General features: G+C 35.3%; 1 protein-coding gene across 7 annotated transcripts in view; it reads right to left on the reverse strand.

The window, feature by feature from the left end:
* Positions 1 to 12,854, reverse strand: part of LOC139959996 (uncharacterized) — an 88,100-nt gene that overhangs the window by 28,271 nt on the left and 46,975 nt on the right. For all 7 annotated transcript variants that reach the window (XM_071957975.1, XM_071957979.1, XM_071957978.1 and 4 more), the window contains exons 7-8: positions 9,357 to 9,444; positions 5,427 to 5,560 (exon numbers count right to left, since the gene is read on the reverse strand). In XM_071957975.1, coding sequence (XP_071814076.1) covers positions 5,427 to 5,560; positions 9,357 to 9,444 — 222 coding nt within the window. The remainder of the gene's footprint in view (positions 1 to 5,426; positions 5,561 to 9,356; positions 9,445 to 12,854) is intronic.

Consider the following 12,854-nt stretch of genomic DNA (forward strand, 5'->3'; position numbering starts at 1 on the left):
TAACTTTTCATTTCAAATATTTCATTTCACAGGTCAAAATTTAACTTGATTTTTTTTTTAAAAGTATCTTTCCAAGGAATAAGATATTTAAGCAATCAGCTTTCTTTCCATCACAATGATTCTCATCATCAAGTCATGACTCTTCCTTTTTGAGCAACTTCCTGCCCCGAGGAAATCTCTCTTATAATTACTCACAATCTAAGGGCCAGCCATGACAGAGACACCTTTGACTATATCAGACTGACAGACTACAGTATTTGCATAAAAATTATACAAAAGGAAAACTAAAAGTCTAAAACCTCATGCTAGAACCTCATAAATCTTTCATTATGTCTTTGCGAATTGAGGAAAATCCGAAAACTAAAGGAAGTAAGAAACCCGCCCTCCCCCCCCTAAAATATCTCTATGGAAATTGTTTACTGTAACTACACAGTCCAATGAAACTAATCATGGGCTCTTATTCTGGTAATCACTTTCATAATTGAACTCATTCAGGAAAGAGAAATGTGAACGTAAGTATAAGGGGAAATAAAGGTCACGCTTTTTCTTTGAACAATTTTATCAAACCTGCTGAGAATTATTCAGACATGGATATTGAACACACTAAGATATCCTTGCTAGATTTTCTTCCTCTCTTTCCCCTACGACATGAATACTAATTAGCGAATATTAAATGATTCCCTTCAAGGTTGAATGTTCTCAGGGACATTCACAAGTAAACGAGAAATTTCAAAACATTCCTCAGGTGTTGAATATGACACTTTTCTATTAATGGAAAGGCTAATAAATGGAGTCGATACCTGCGGGATTTGAGTTTTATCAATGGCTAGTAATGAAATTTTGTTTGAGCAAAATACAGTAAATGCCAAATCCATTTTATAATAAAAATTACAAACATGAACTACGATACCATAAGCATACGGTAATATACTATCTACAAAATCTGTAGTTACAGTACGTCTAATTATATCAGGCTTTGAATAATTTTGACGTTTCACTGACTTTGAAAGCTACAATACAGAGATGAAACATAGTCAATCCTTTTACAGCATGTGTGGACTAAAAAAGATTGCTTAGCTTGGTTCCGGTAGTTAAGAAACTTGAACTTCTCTCCACTTGTACAGTAGTTTGAAAAAAAAAATTGCATCATTTTAAAAAAAAATGACAATGTTGGCTGGTTGGACAAAATCTCATAAACCACTGACTACATTTCTATTCATAAATTGGATAACATATAAAACAGCACTTTGACTTGAAATTTTTCTCTTTTGAAAGTTTGGATGAAAACCTCATATTACCTTTACCAGTCACATGTAACTTTTCATTTCAAATATTTCATTTCACAGGTCAAAATTTAACTGTTTTTTTTTTTAATTTTTAGTTAATCTACATGAGTTTTTACACTGAACAAAGTGTACATAATGTTGAGACCCAAAAGAACGAGGATCACATTTACTTCCTGAATTCTCGTCAAATTGTCAAAACTCTAGAGGTTTGCGTGATTGTATTTACTTGCTAAATTCTCATCAAATCAAATCAAAAAAAAGTTCTGTTGGTTGGATCACTTGCAATCTTATTTGGACTATTACTAATTGATAAAATTTGGAAAAAAAAAGTTTGGAAGAAATGGGAAAACAAATATATAAAAAGAAATGCTTTTAATTTTGTCACTAATCACAAGACTGATGTGATTGCTGTGTAGTATGTTCTGGACTATTATATCAGGTTTTTACCTTAAAGGGAAATGTTTTCAATATCCTTCTTTTTTTGGATTCTCCTCCTGTCTGGTAATTAAAAATGTAGCTTTAAGGGTCACACCAGCTGCTTCCGATTTATCAATTTTGACTAACGTCGCAAATTTGCAAAACAAACCAAGGATATTACTTGGTCGTTAGCAGAAAAGGTTGCTAGTCGCCTACTGCTACAGCGGTACATACTACCCGACGTGATACTAACATTTAAGAGAAGCTCGCCTCGACAGAACCAACATGCCCTTTGTTTAATAATAGAACGTGAAATCAGACGAACGCTAAATTGAACGAGACAAACGCGAATGTATCGACGGTGGAATGTTTTACCGAGGTGGGACAGAGGACGCTTCGAGCCTACTCTCATTAATTTTGACACAAAGACGTAGGTACTCCGACCCATCCTTCAATCGTCTGACTGGAGGGGACGGGAAATGTCACTGGCGATAAATCTATCGGCATCATTAAAATACCAAAATGTTTTGGGCATCCAAACGGATCAAGGGGACACGGATCGGGTGCATCCTGTATCCGAAAGGTCTCTCTTTTAGAAGATGAATGATTTCGCTTCCCGACACAATGCAGGAGTCATCCATCATTCCCTCAAGTTTATGTCCACCGCAATATGTCCGTGACATATTCAAAAGGTTAGCAATGTTCATCCCTCGAGATTCTCAATTTTATCCGTCTTTTGATATTTTTATAGCATTTGTGCGGGAACATTTCAGACAAGCTTTAAGTAATCACCGTGATGTCCAAAGATTTGAAAACGGAAAATAAGTTGGTCCCGCCAGATTAGTAGCTCCATAAATATTTACATGCTGAACAGCATCAATCTCTCAAAGGTAATTTGGACGTCTTGATAAAAAATGTACTCTCTTCACACCTCGATATTCAAGAAGATGAATAATTTCAACAGAGCGGTATGGGAAAATAAGAAATGTAACGGTTGCAATGATATTGAACTTATTATTATTATTATTATTATCATTATTACCTGGATGATGAATATCAAAAAAATCTGAGGACGTTGCTAATCAATAAACTACTTCACTTTAGCATATACGCTCTAATTAATAAGAAATTTAGCAGCGGGATATATATTAGAAATAGGATTTTGCAGTTGATTTCTAAAGTAGTTAGCAGAAATAATAAATACCAGACATACATTAACCACAACCTTCTCAAAGAATGGCTAAGTATATTGACTAAATGCAAAATTCAGTTCAGAAACTTCAGATTCTGAAAAAATTTGTCCCTCCAAATGATTCTTTTTCAACAAAATGGTTTAAATAATTCCATGCAGACCAAAATGCTTTGAACAAAAATGGTGAAAGAAGAAAAAAGAAAATGGCCAAAGCAACTACATTTTTTTAGAATAAGAAATAAAAGAGCATTACAACTGTTTTCTATGTTTTGTTGTTAATTTATTCCATTCTAACCAAGCCAAGTAATGTTCAGATGTACCTGGATATTAAAACAGATCCAGGGGTGAGTGGGGATGCATACCCTCCAACCTAGTTCCCCCCCCCCCCCCGCCGGTACAACCACACAAAAAAGAATGAAAAGTACCCCATCTGCCCAACTTTACATATATACCCCAATTACATTCCTTATTGATCAGCCAAAGTATGCCTCAAATTTTGTCCCATTTCATATCTAAAATTTAATTTATTTTTGGAAGAGGACCCCCAGACACCAACAATTTGGAATTGGCTTTAACAACCCCAGTGCAACACCCCTCCATTTAAATGTCCTATTTCAACCCCTGGATAAGCCTGCCAGAACATTTTTTGAGAAACAGAATGATGTTCTCGTAAACATACACGGTTCCACAAATCACGTTGAGATTTATGGAGGCGAAGAAGAAAGAAAAAAAAAGAGCAAAACTATCAGAAAATTGTATATTTACGTACCTCTGGATTTATGTTTGAATGCCATAAAGCAAAGTTTCAGGATGTCTATGCAGTACTATTATGACATTTCATGACAAACATTTTCTGATTTTGAACAAACTCTTTGAGTAATGACAGGAATATTTTTGATACATTGTGGACGTCATATTTCGCAGAGTCATATTTTTATGATAAATGATTTTAAAGAAAACTTTTAATAATTAGAGAACTAATGAGATAGTATGTACACAAAATACTCATAGTTTCTATGACAATGAATCATGCGGAAACCGGATATTCTAACTTCAAAATTATTTTCTTCTTGTTTGTGATAACATCCTATTTCAAACAATATTAAATTTAATTATACATTCTAATAACCTTTTATGTCTTAATTTACTTATAGATAGAAAGGACCATCGGACACTAATTAAGCTGCTGATTGGGGCAGAGGAGAATTCTTGATCTAGAATATCCTGCGATAGTTGCCATAGCAACATAGCCATCTAATGGGTACTTAGTAACAGAAACAGGTTTGCATAGTCTTAAATTGAAATCGATTTCGACGCGAGGTAATTCACAATGTCAGTGAGTATGAATATTTCAAATGCCCATCTGGGATTTAAAATGTTGGAAGGTCTTTCAAACTCCTCCCGCTCACATACTGTACACACTAATGGAACTTGACCAAGACATATCTGACAGGTCCAATCAACACACTTGTGATTGATCCAGCTGCTGAAAAAATGCTAAAAACTTATCAAAACTTTTCAAGGATTTTCCAAACAAGATATTAGAATATGCAAACAGAGAAATGTTCTCCTGTCCGATTGCTTTGAGTCTATAGAGGTCAGATGACAGAATGTTTGGAAAGAGACTCCAGGTTTAAATGATGACTAACACATTCGGCGGGTATTAACAATGAACATACCTTACTATATTTTCACTCTTGAAAACCCTTGGCCTGCTAAGTATGTACCTGTCCATGCTCCGACAGGCATAGCATTTAGAGAACGCTAGGTGGAGGGGAGGGGGTGAATGAGTTCCTTGAAAAGGAGTTATCAGCTCATGGCGGTAACTGACAAACTAGTATTAATGCATAAATAACATAGCAATTATATCTGATGTAATCCTGTTAAGGGAGAATGGAATAGCTATGTTGAGATTGTGGGGGAGGGGATAGCGGTGAGTGGAGAAATGAGCTATGGGATGCTCCTCTCCCCTTCCCACCCTCCCCACCCCCATATGTACTAGTAGCCATTCCAACCTGGTCTCCAAAGTCAGTCCCAATATGGAAATGCTGGTTGTGCTACTTACTATAAAGTACATATATACTTACTATAAAGTACATAGAAAGTACATACTAAACTTATCATAAAGTACATATATACTTACAATGAGGTACATATATACTTACTATACTTACTATAAAGTACATATATACTTACTATACTTACTATAAAGTACATATATACTTACTATACTTACTATAAAGTACATATATACTTACTATACTTACTATAAAGTACATATATACTTACTATAAAGTACATATATACTTACTATACTTACTATAAAGTACATATATACTTACTATACTTACTATAAAGTACATATATACTTACTATACTTACTATAAAGTACATATATACTTACTATAAAGTACATATATACTTACTATACTTACTATAAAGTATATACTTACTATAAAGTACATATATACTTACTATACTTACTATAAAGTACATATAGAAAGTACACATATACTGTACAATTGACTTACATGTGAACAAAGTCCTTCTGGTGAAGCCACAATAACCCAGAGACGACATCGGTGGCCATCTTGAGTTGGACATCGTCCTGGGCAAAGCTTTGAGTTTTGTCTTTGTTCCTCTGTAGGAAAGCCTTCAAGTCTCCCTGTAAGAGACAAAATCACAAAAAAAAAGTATAACGATTAGCAATTAAACAAGAAATTTAATCAGCTATTAGAATAAGAAATGGTACAAATGCAACATTTCTGGAAAAAAAAAGAACTAATGGACTATGATGTGTGCCTGTTTCAATATGGGATAGCTCTGTACCCATGGTGGCTGCTTATATAATGATTTCTTACAATCTCCTTTTACAGCTATGACATCACTTCTTAACGACAACAAAAAATTGCATTAATTTCCTTTTTGGAATGTTACTCCTAAGCTTCCTATTTATATATTGTTTGAAATTTTTAATAGAATATTACTGAAACTGAATGGTAGTTTGGAAGGATTGGGTGGCAATTACTGTAAGTGTTTGGTAGTCAGGCAGGTGAGGAGGGAGGGAAGGGGGATAGGGTAAGCTAGGTTAGGGTACATAAAGCTACATATGGATAAATATGCATATTGTTTGTCCAGAACTGTAGATGAATATGATATTATTCCTATAAAACATAAATTGATATACGGTTTTCTCTCTCACAAAGAAATTATGCATGAACATGTGTTATACCACACTCTCTAGTACACTATGTAAACAGTTTCTGCAAAACATACTTATATTTAAAGTATATATGAGACCTCACTTCATGAACAGCTGAGTACTTAAATGATAAACAGTACCACAAAGTTTATAAACAGAATTGATAATTTCTGTTTTGCGATACTGGCCTTGAGAAAATTAATGGACTAGGCTGGTTTATATTGAATATTCAGACAGCCTGGAGAAGATACAGCCAGTTGAGAATGACTTTATATCTTCCATGCCAAGCTTCAAAGAAAATTGTACTGACAGTATGAACAGTTCCTAACTTTTGATCTATTGGATAAGGAATCAGTACATAGTCACACTCAGTCTGCTCATACTGTCAGATGAGACAAGAGGCGGATGCTGGCAAGAGAAAGGAGGGGCAGGAGTAGAGAGGGATGAAAGCTTAAATAGGATCGTGATCCCTTTGATTTTTTTAAATAGTCTGTGGGGTCAAATGATAATGTCACTAACAGTTGCACTAAAAGGTAATAATAAAAATATTAACACTAGTGACACGAAGAATAATTTATATAGATAACATCTTGTTCCATATATAAAAGTTTGCCAGTAAAATTTAACCCTATTCTGAAAGATTTGACTCAATGTCAAAAACCTGGCAAAGGTTCTGTACATGATTATATTGTTTTACTACTAATTTTGTTTTCCTTGTGTAATTCTAGCGGGGAAAAGAATTATATTTTCTGATGGTTTTAAATTACATTTGCTGCCAATATGCAGAAATTGATGTGTCATCAATATGGTACAGTAGCTTATCTAGTATGTGCAATCTAGCGCCCTCACTTTGTCACAACTGCGACCAGAAAAAAAATAAATAAAATGCAATTTCGCTGTAAAAGGTTTTATAACACTTGAGATATCTGACGGGATGCCTGCAACATGAACTCCTTCTCGGAAGCCAAATATCGTAATTTTAAAGGTATTTTTCAAGTTCACTGATATGGCAACGACTGTGTTAGATTTCACCGATGCTCAATGTTTCGTCCTTCAGGTTTTTGGGACATCTCAAGGCTCACAAAGAGAAAATCAGAAAAATTTAACCAAATTGCTGCTATCCGACACCGTTCCCAACACTTCAGTTTGGCGATAACCGTTTTCCATCCACATAGCTCCCAGCACTGTTTTCTCGAGAGTGCAGTATCACATTGTACTAATGTTTCAGGATACATCCATCACTTTGTGACATTTAATATGTATCAGTTCGATATCAAGGAACGAGGAAAGTCAGTTTTTTCCCTCAACAAGGTTTGCAATCATTCTCAGAAACTAATCAGATTTTTCAAGATGACACAAACTCCAGCGAGGGTCATAAAATCAATTGTTAAAGCCCGTGTAGATGAAAACGTGTGTTATGTGCAGCTAACGTTTTCATTAGAGGACGACGTCTCAAATTTCCGTCTTAACCCCGGCAAAGAAATGAACTGCTACAAGAGTCTCGTTGCCAATGCCCTACTGTACATCACAGAGCGACTGAGAAAAAAGTTTATCACTTCTGGGGGGATACACGACGGGTAGAGCATGCTCAGCGGGGATAAATATTCTTCTTTATTCTTTTTCGTTTTTAAAGTTGTTTAAATGCTTGTGCGAGACAAGCTTCTCCTGTGGAATATACTGTTGGCTTCTACCGGTAACCAATAAACTTGTAGCAACAATTATAGCAAAGATTCTGGGAACAGGACAAGTGACAGTTTTGTAAGATCCAATAAAAGATCTCAAATTGTATTCAGAATCCCATTACGCAAGTAAAACGGGAAATCGCCATCTGGAAGTAACGATTTTACCATTTAGCACTTTTGAGATTTCCTCATTAAAAAATTATGAACACTGGCTTCCATTTTTTTATTTTTATTATCTTAAATTATGTTCTGACAGAAATAGAATGAGCAAGTGATGTTTTTGTGCCATTGGTTTTGTGTTGGATGTTGTTTTTATTGTATGGATCAGAGAAGATACGATTAGTTACTGAGAATTACTGCCAATTGCTTGCTGTCAATAAACACGCTCTCTCGCTAGAATCGATTTGCGTCAAAAATGTTAACAGAAAAGATGGCAAAAAACATTACTTATCAAAATTAGTTAACCAAAGCGCTTTGCATCAAATGGTTCAGAAACTTGGACAAAGTCATAAACGCATAGCGAAACTAACTCATTAACTTTCACTTTATACTATAGTCATTGTGCTATGGTTTTAGTTTTTAACAGTTCTTTCTATGGGATTCCATCAATAGGGATAAATTTTGGGGATAAATTTGGCCATTTGCAATCTCTAAGTGAGAGAGTTAGGGTGGGTGGAATGTTGCTTTGAGCAACTGGAATCTTTTGTGCTTTTTTGTTTGTTTGAGGGGTGGGGCGGGGGGAGGTTGGAGGAAGTTCATCAAAGTTTTCAGGGGGATAAAATTTGCCATTTTGTAATCTCGAAGTGAGAGAATTAACTTGGGTAGGATCTTAGCTTGATCAAGTAGAATATTTTGTACTTGAAAGCACACATGCTGCAAAATACTTGAAATTAGTGATATATTGTTTAAGGGATGGTAGATAGATGGCTGAACACTTTATATCTTAAAGAGAAATCTATACAGGTAATGCCAGTTATAATTCCTCATCTCAGCATCGTGTTCCTAACCAGAGAGAGATATGGCTGCCTGAATGCAACCTGTTTTGACTGTCTAAACCCTCCCCCCCCCTCCTTATACTCTAGACAGTGTCTCACAGTAGCTGGTCTCTGATGTCAAGAAAAAAACTTTTCATATTCTCTTCTCTTCAATCTCTATTTATCGTTGAAGTGTGATACATCTGACATGTTTGTTTGCTCAGCTGTCAAGTTTATGTGTACTCAGAATTTGTCAAAAATGCAAACCCTTTTTTTCTTTCATAGAAAGTTTGTTTGCCTCTGTGGATAAGGAATTTTCAATAATAATGAAGCCAAACACTCATTTTCAACTCAATTCAATGCGATGATGACATCACTCACTCTGCCATGGTCTGATCCATGGTATGAATTTACAACATACTATATCAAAAGTTGACATTTTTCATTTGTTTCATGTCTTAGTCATACAAATATACATTATGAAGGAAATGATCAAGATTGATCAAAAGATACCGAAAAACGTCTAAGCAATATTGTTATAAAGCAATGATCATCTTCAAAAGAGAGAATATCCCTTTGAAAGTGATGGATATTTATACTTACATTAGGGGCATACTCCATGATCAGTAGCAGTGGTGATGTTTCAAGGCATTGTCCCATTAGCATCAGCACATTAGGGTGGTTCACCTCCCTAAAATGAAATAAGTTAGACAAGAACAAGGCTGAGAACTTGATAACACATTTTTTCAAGAAGCATAGAGGATTCAATCCATAATTAATTACCGATGGAGATAATTTATAGATGAAAGGGGAAAACATTTGGAAAAAAGGAGGAAAACAGCAAGTATACAGTGTTGGCCAATCCATGGGAAATCATTTTTAAGGTACATGGAGGGGGGAGGATTGGAGGTGTAGGAAAGCAATATAAAGATATAAACACTTAGATGTATCTATATAACAACCAACCAGACTGTCATGAAAGGAAAGTCATGGTTTCATTTAGATCCATTAATCATGGGATTGTGCAAGAGTGTTGAAAGGAGAGGGGGAGGGGGCTTAGGGAGAAGAAAACAGTTGAAAAGGGGGGTTATGGATCTTCTGATCTATAGTTACAAATTTAGGATATTTAGGCATGTATGTATGACTTAGATTCAGGATGGAAGATGGGTTGGGGGAGCGGGGGGGGGGGGGATTGGTGAGTTTTGCCCTTTAATTATGAATGATACTAGTACACAGTTTAGTAAAGATAGGACATTTTGGGGAAGAAAACCATCCCTGCTACAAATGAAGTAAAATAAAAAAAAACACAAACATCTAAATATCTAAACATCAGTTTCTAAAAAAAGCCTTAAACTTGTTTCAAAGATCTTTTAAAGACTGGACCTCCAAATCTACATCTTTTATATCTCTATGCAAGATGTCAACAACTTTCTTTCTAGCATCACAAAAAAAGAGAGGAGAAAAAAAAAAAGAATAGACATTAAGAACAGTCATGCTGAGAAGAATTGATGGCTTTTATCTTTCCGAACAAAAAAAAAAGAAAAAAAAAAGAAAAAAGCTATGATCACCAACATTGTAAAGGTTTCTAGAAATCAGACGTTTTGTGACAGGTATTTACCGATCATTGGCATGTAAATGTGACAAATATAAGTCTGTAAGATCAAAGCCGTATTTTCTGTCATCCCAGGATACTTCAAACAAAAGCCCTTGGATGTGTTGTTGAATATGTTATTTAATGGTAAAAAAATCAAACAAGGCTAATATTCAAATGTCACATGTCCAGCAAAATGTCAACACCTTGTGGTAAGCCTTTTACGATTCACGTCAATTTGACAAACGGTCACATGTGACGGTGTCGGTTATCTTCATAAGTATTCATTTCGTCGGTCCTTAACAGATCAACGATGAAAGGTAAGTTTGAAAGGTTATTTCTAGGACATGCTATTGCCTTTGATCTTGTCAGTATAATTACAGGTCCCTGGTCAAGAGCATCTGATAAATGACAGGAAAGATAAAAGGTAAAAATGCAAAATAAATGCATTGTCAAATTATTTTACAGATCTACTGTTAGTTCTAACTTTTCAGAGTAGATTTCAGATTGTATGTAATATACATGATAGCAAACAAAGAGGCAACGGGATGGAAGAGGAGTGGGAGGGAAGTGGGGGAAGGGGGAGGGGTTAAAGTGTCAATATGAAGTGGTGTAGATACAGTGTTTCCCACATATGCTGCTGGTGGTACAATGTTATGCGTTGTATTTTATTTACCTTTAATACGTGTGGCTTCTCCCTACATTTGCACTACAATACAAGATGGATTGTGTGCCCCATAAGCACTGAATGTGGGGGTTCAGTGTTCACAAAGTATGTCCCACTTTCAGTGAGGGGATGGTCAAGGAGGCTTTATCTGTCCCATTTCCACCAAATGTGGGGTTTTAAGTGTTTACTATGTCTGTTCCACTTAAAATGTAAGTGGGGGGGAAGGGGTTCAGTGTTGACCAAGTCTGCCCCATATAATAATAATAATCAATAATAATAACAATAATCAATAATAATTATAACCAATAATAAAAAATAATCAGGCAGTTATTTTTACAATGCTTGTGTGGATTACAACTTTCATGTCGGGTGGCTTCCAATTCATTGTAACACAAATTTGGAATCTTTTCAATTTAGAAAATCATTTCAGATGGAAACCGTAATTAGTTTATGGATGAAAAACATACCCTACTATGACCTTGCTAAGACTCATTGCTTCAAATGCCACCACCCTTATCCGCACGGCCACAGCACCCATATGCAGAGAAGAGGTGTGTCAAGGACTTTTTTTGTCTCTGCCCTATAAGGTACTGAACATGGGGGGTTAAATGTTACAAAGCGTGTCCCACTTGTTGAAAGTGTGGTCTTCTTTGCACCATAGGCACTGAAGGTGGGGGGTTCAGTGTTTACAAATTAGTGTGTCCCACTTGCAATGAAGGGGTGGCTTTAACTGCCTTGAAATTAATCTATATTTCTTTATGCACTGAAGTTGGCTTGCAGTATTCATAAGAGTCTGCCCGACAACCCACCTACAGTAAAGACTGAGTCCCATTTAATTTAAGTGTTCCATAACTACCCTCCAGTAATTCTTGCAACACATTTATTGACTAGTTTCTCTACTACTTAATATGCACTCAATATAACCAACCAAATGAATAAATTAGGAATGTTCATGACGTATAGTCAGTCATGTTCAAAACCCATCAGAAAGATCTACAAGCAATTGCATGAGATCCGTAAGAGATCACTTATTTGTTACTATTTGCGTTCTTTTTTGTATTTTGTGAAAGACTTACAGATGCATGTCCTTCACAGTTTCTGCTACATGAAAGGACTGCACTATAAGTAAGGATATTTGAGGAGAACCTTAATGATAAAAGTAATAAAAAAAAGAAAGTGAGCAAAATCTTATAAAGTTTATTAGAGATAATCAAGGCCAGAACATACTTGATAAAAAACAGAATCACTTCCTTGCCTTGTACATGTATTGAATTCTTCTAGCAGTAAATTTATTGCCGCATCGGCTAGCAACCATTTTACCCGATCATCACGAGCGGGATATCAAATAGCTCTCCGAAATCATTATACATTGCCAAACAGAGACCGTTATATAAGCCAGAAAATGGCGTTTATTGTACATGATATCATCAAATATACATGCAAGTGAAAAAGAATTTGATATTTGAGCTGTGTGTTTTAAAAATAAATCTGAAAATAGGATCAGACTCCCTTAATTTTTTTTTTTTTTTTTTTTTTTTTGGCAATATTTTTATCACTCTAATATTGAGAGATGGAAATAAATTTCAAATTGTGATATGACGGAAAAACTACAAATCAAGGTCATATTAGATTTTTATATTAACGCTAAAAATTATATATGCTGAAAGAATTTCTCTCCTTTTTTTTTTTTCTCCAAAAATTCTGAAACCAATATTGCCAGAGAAGAAAATTTGAAAGATGCATACATGTCAAAGCTGAAGAAAAAGAGGAGGAAAGTTTTGGATTAAGAAGCACATGATGGTATAGTGGGGGTGTGGGTGGGGGAGTGGGTGGGGGTGTGGGT

This window comes from Apostichopus japonicus, chromosome 19 (genome assembly GCF_037975245.1).
Source record: "Apostichopus japonicus isolate 1M-3 chromosome 19, ASM3797524v1, whole genome shotgun sequence".
NCBI classification, from domain to species: Eukaryota; Metazoa; Echinodermata; class Holothuroidea; order Aspidochirotida; family Stichopodidae; genus Apostichopus; species Apostichopus japonicus.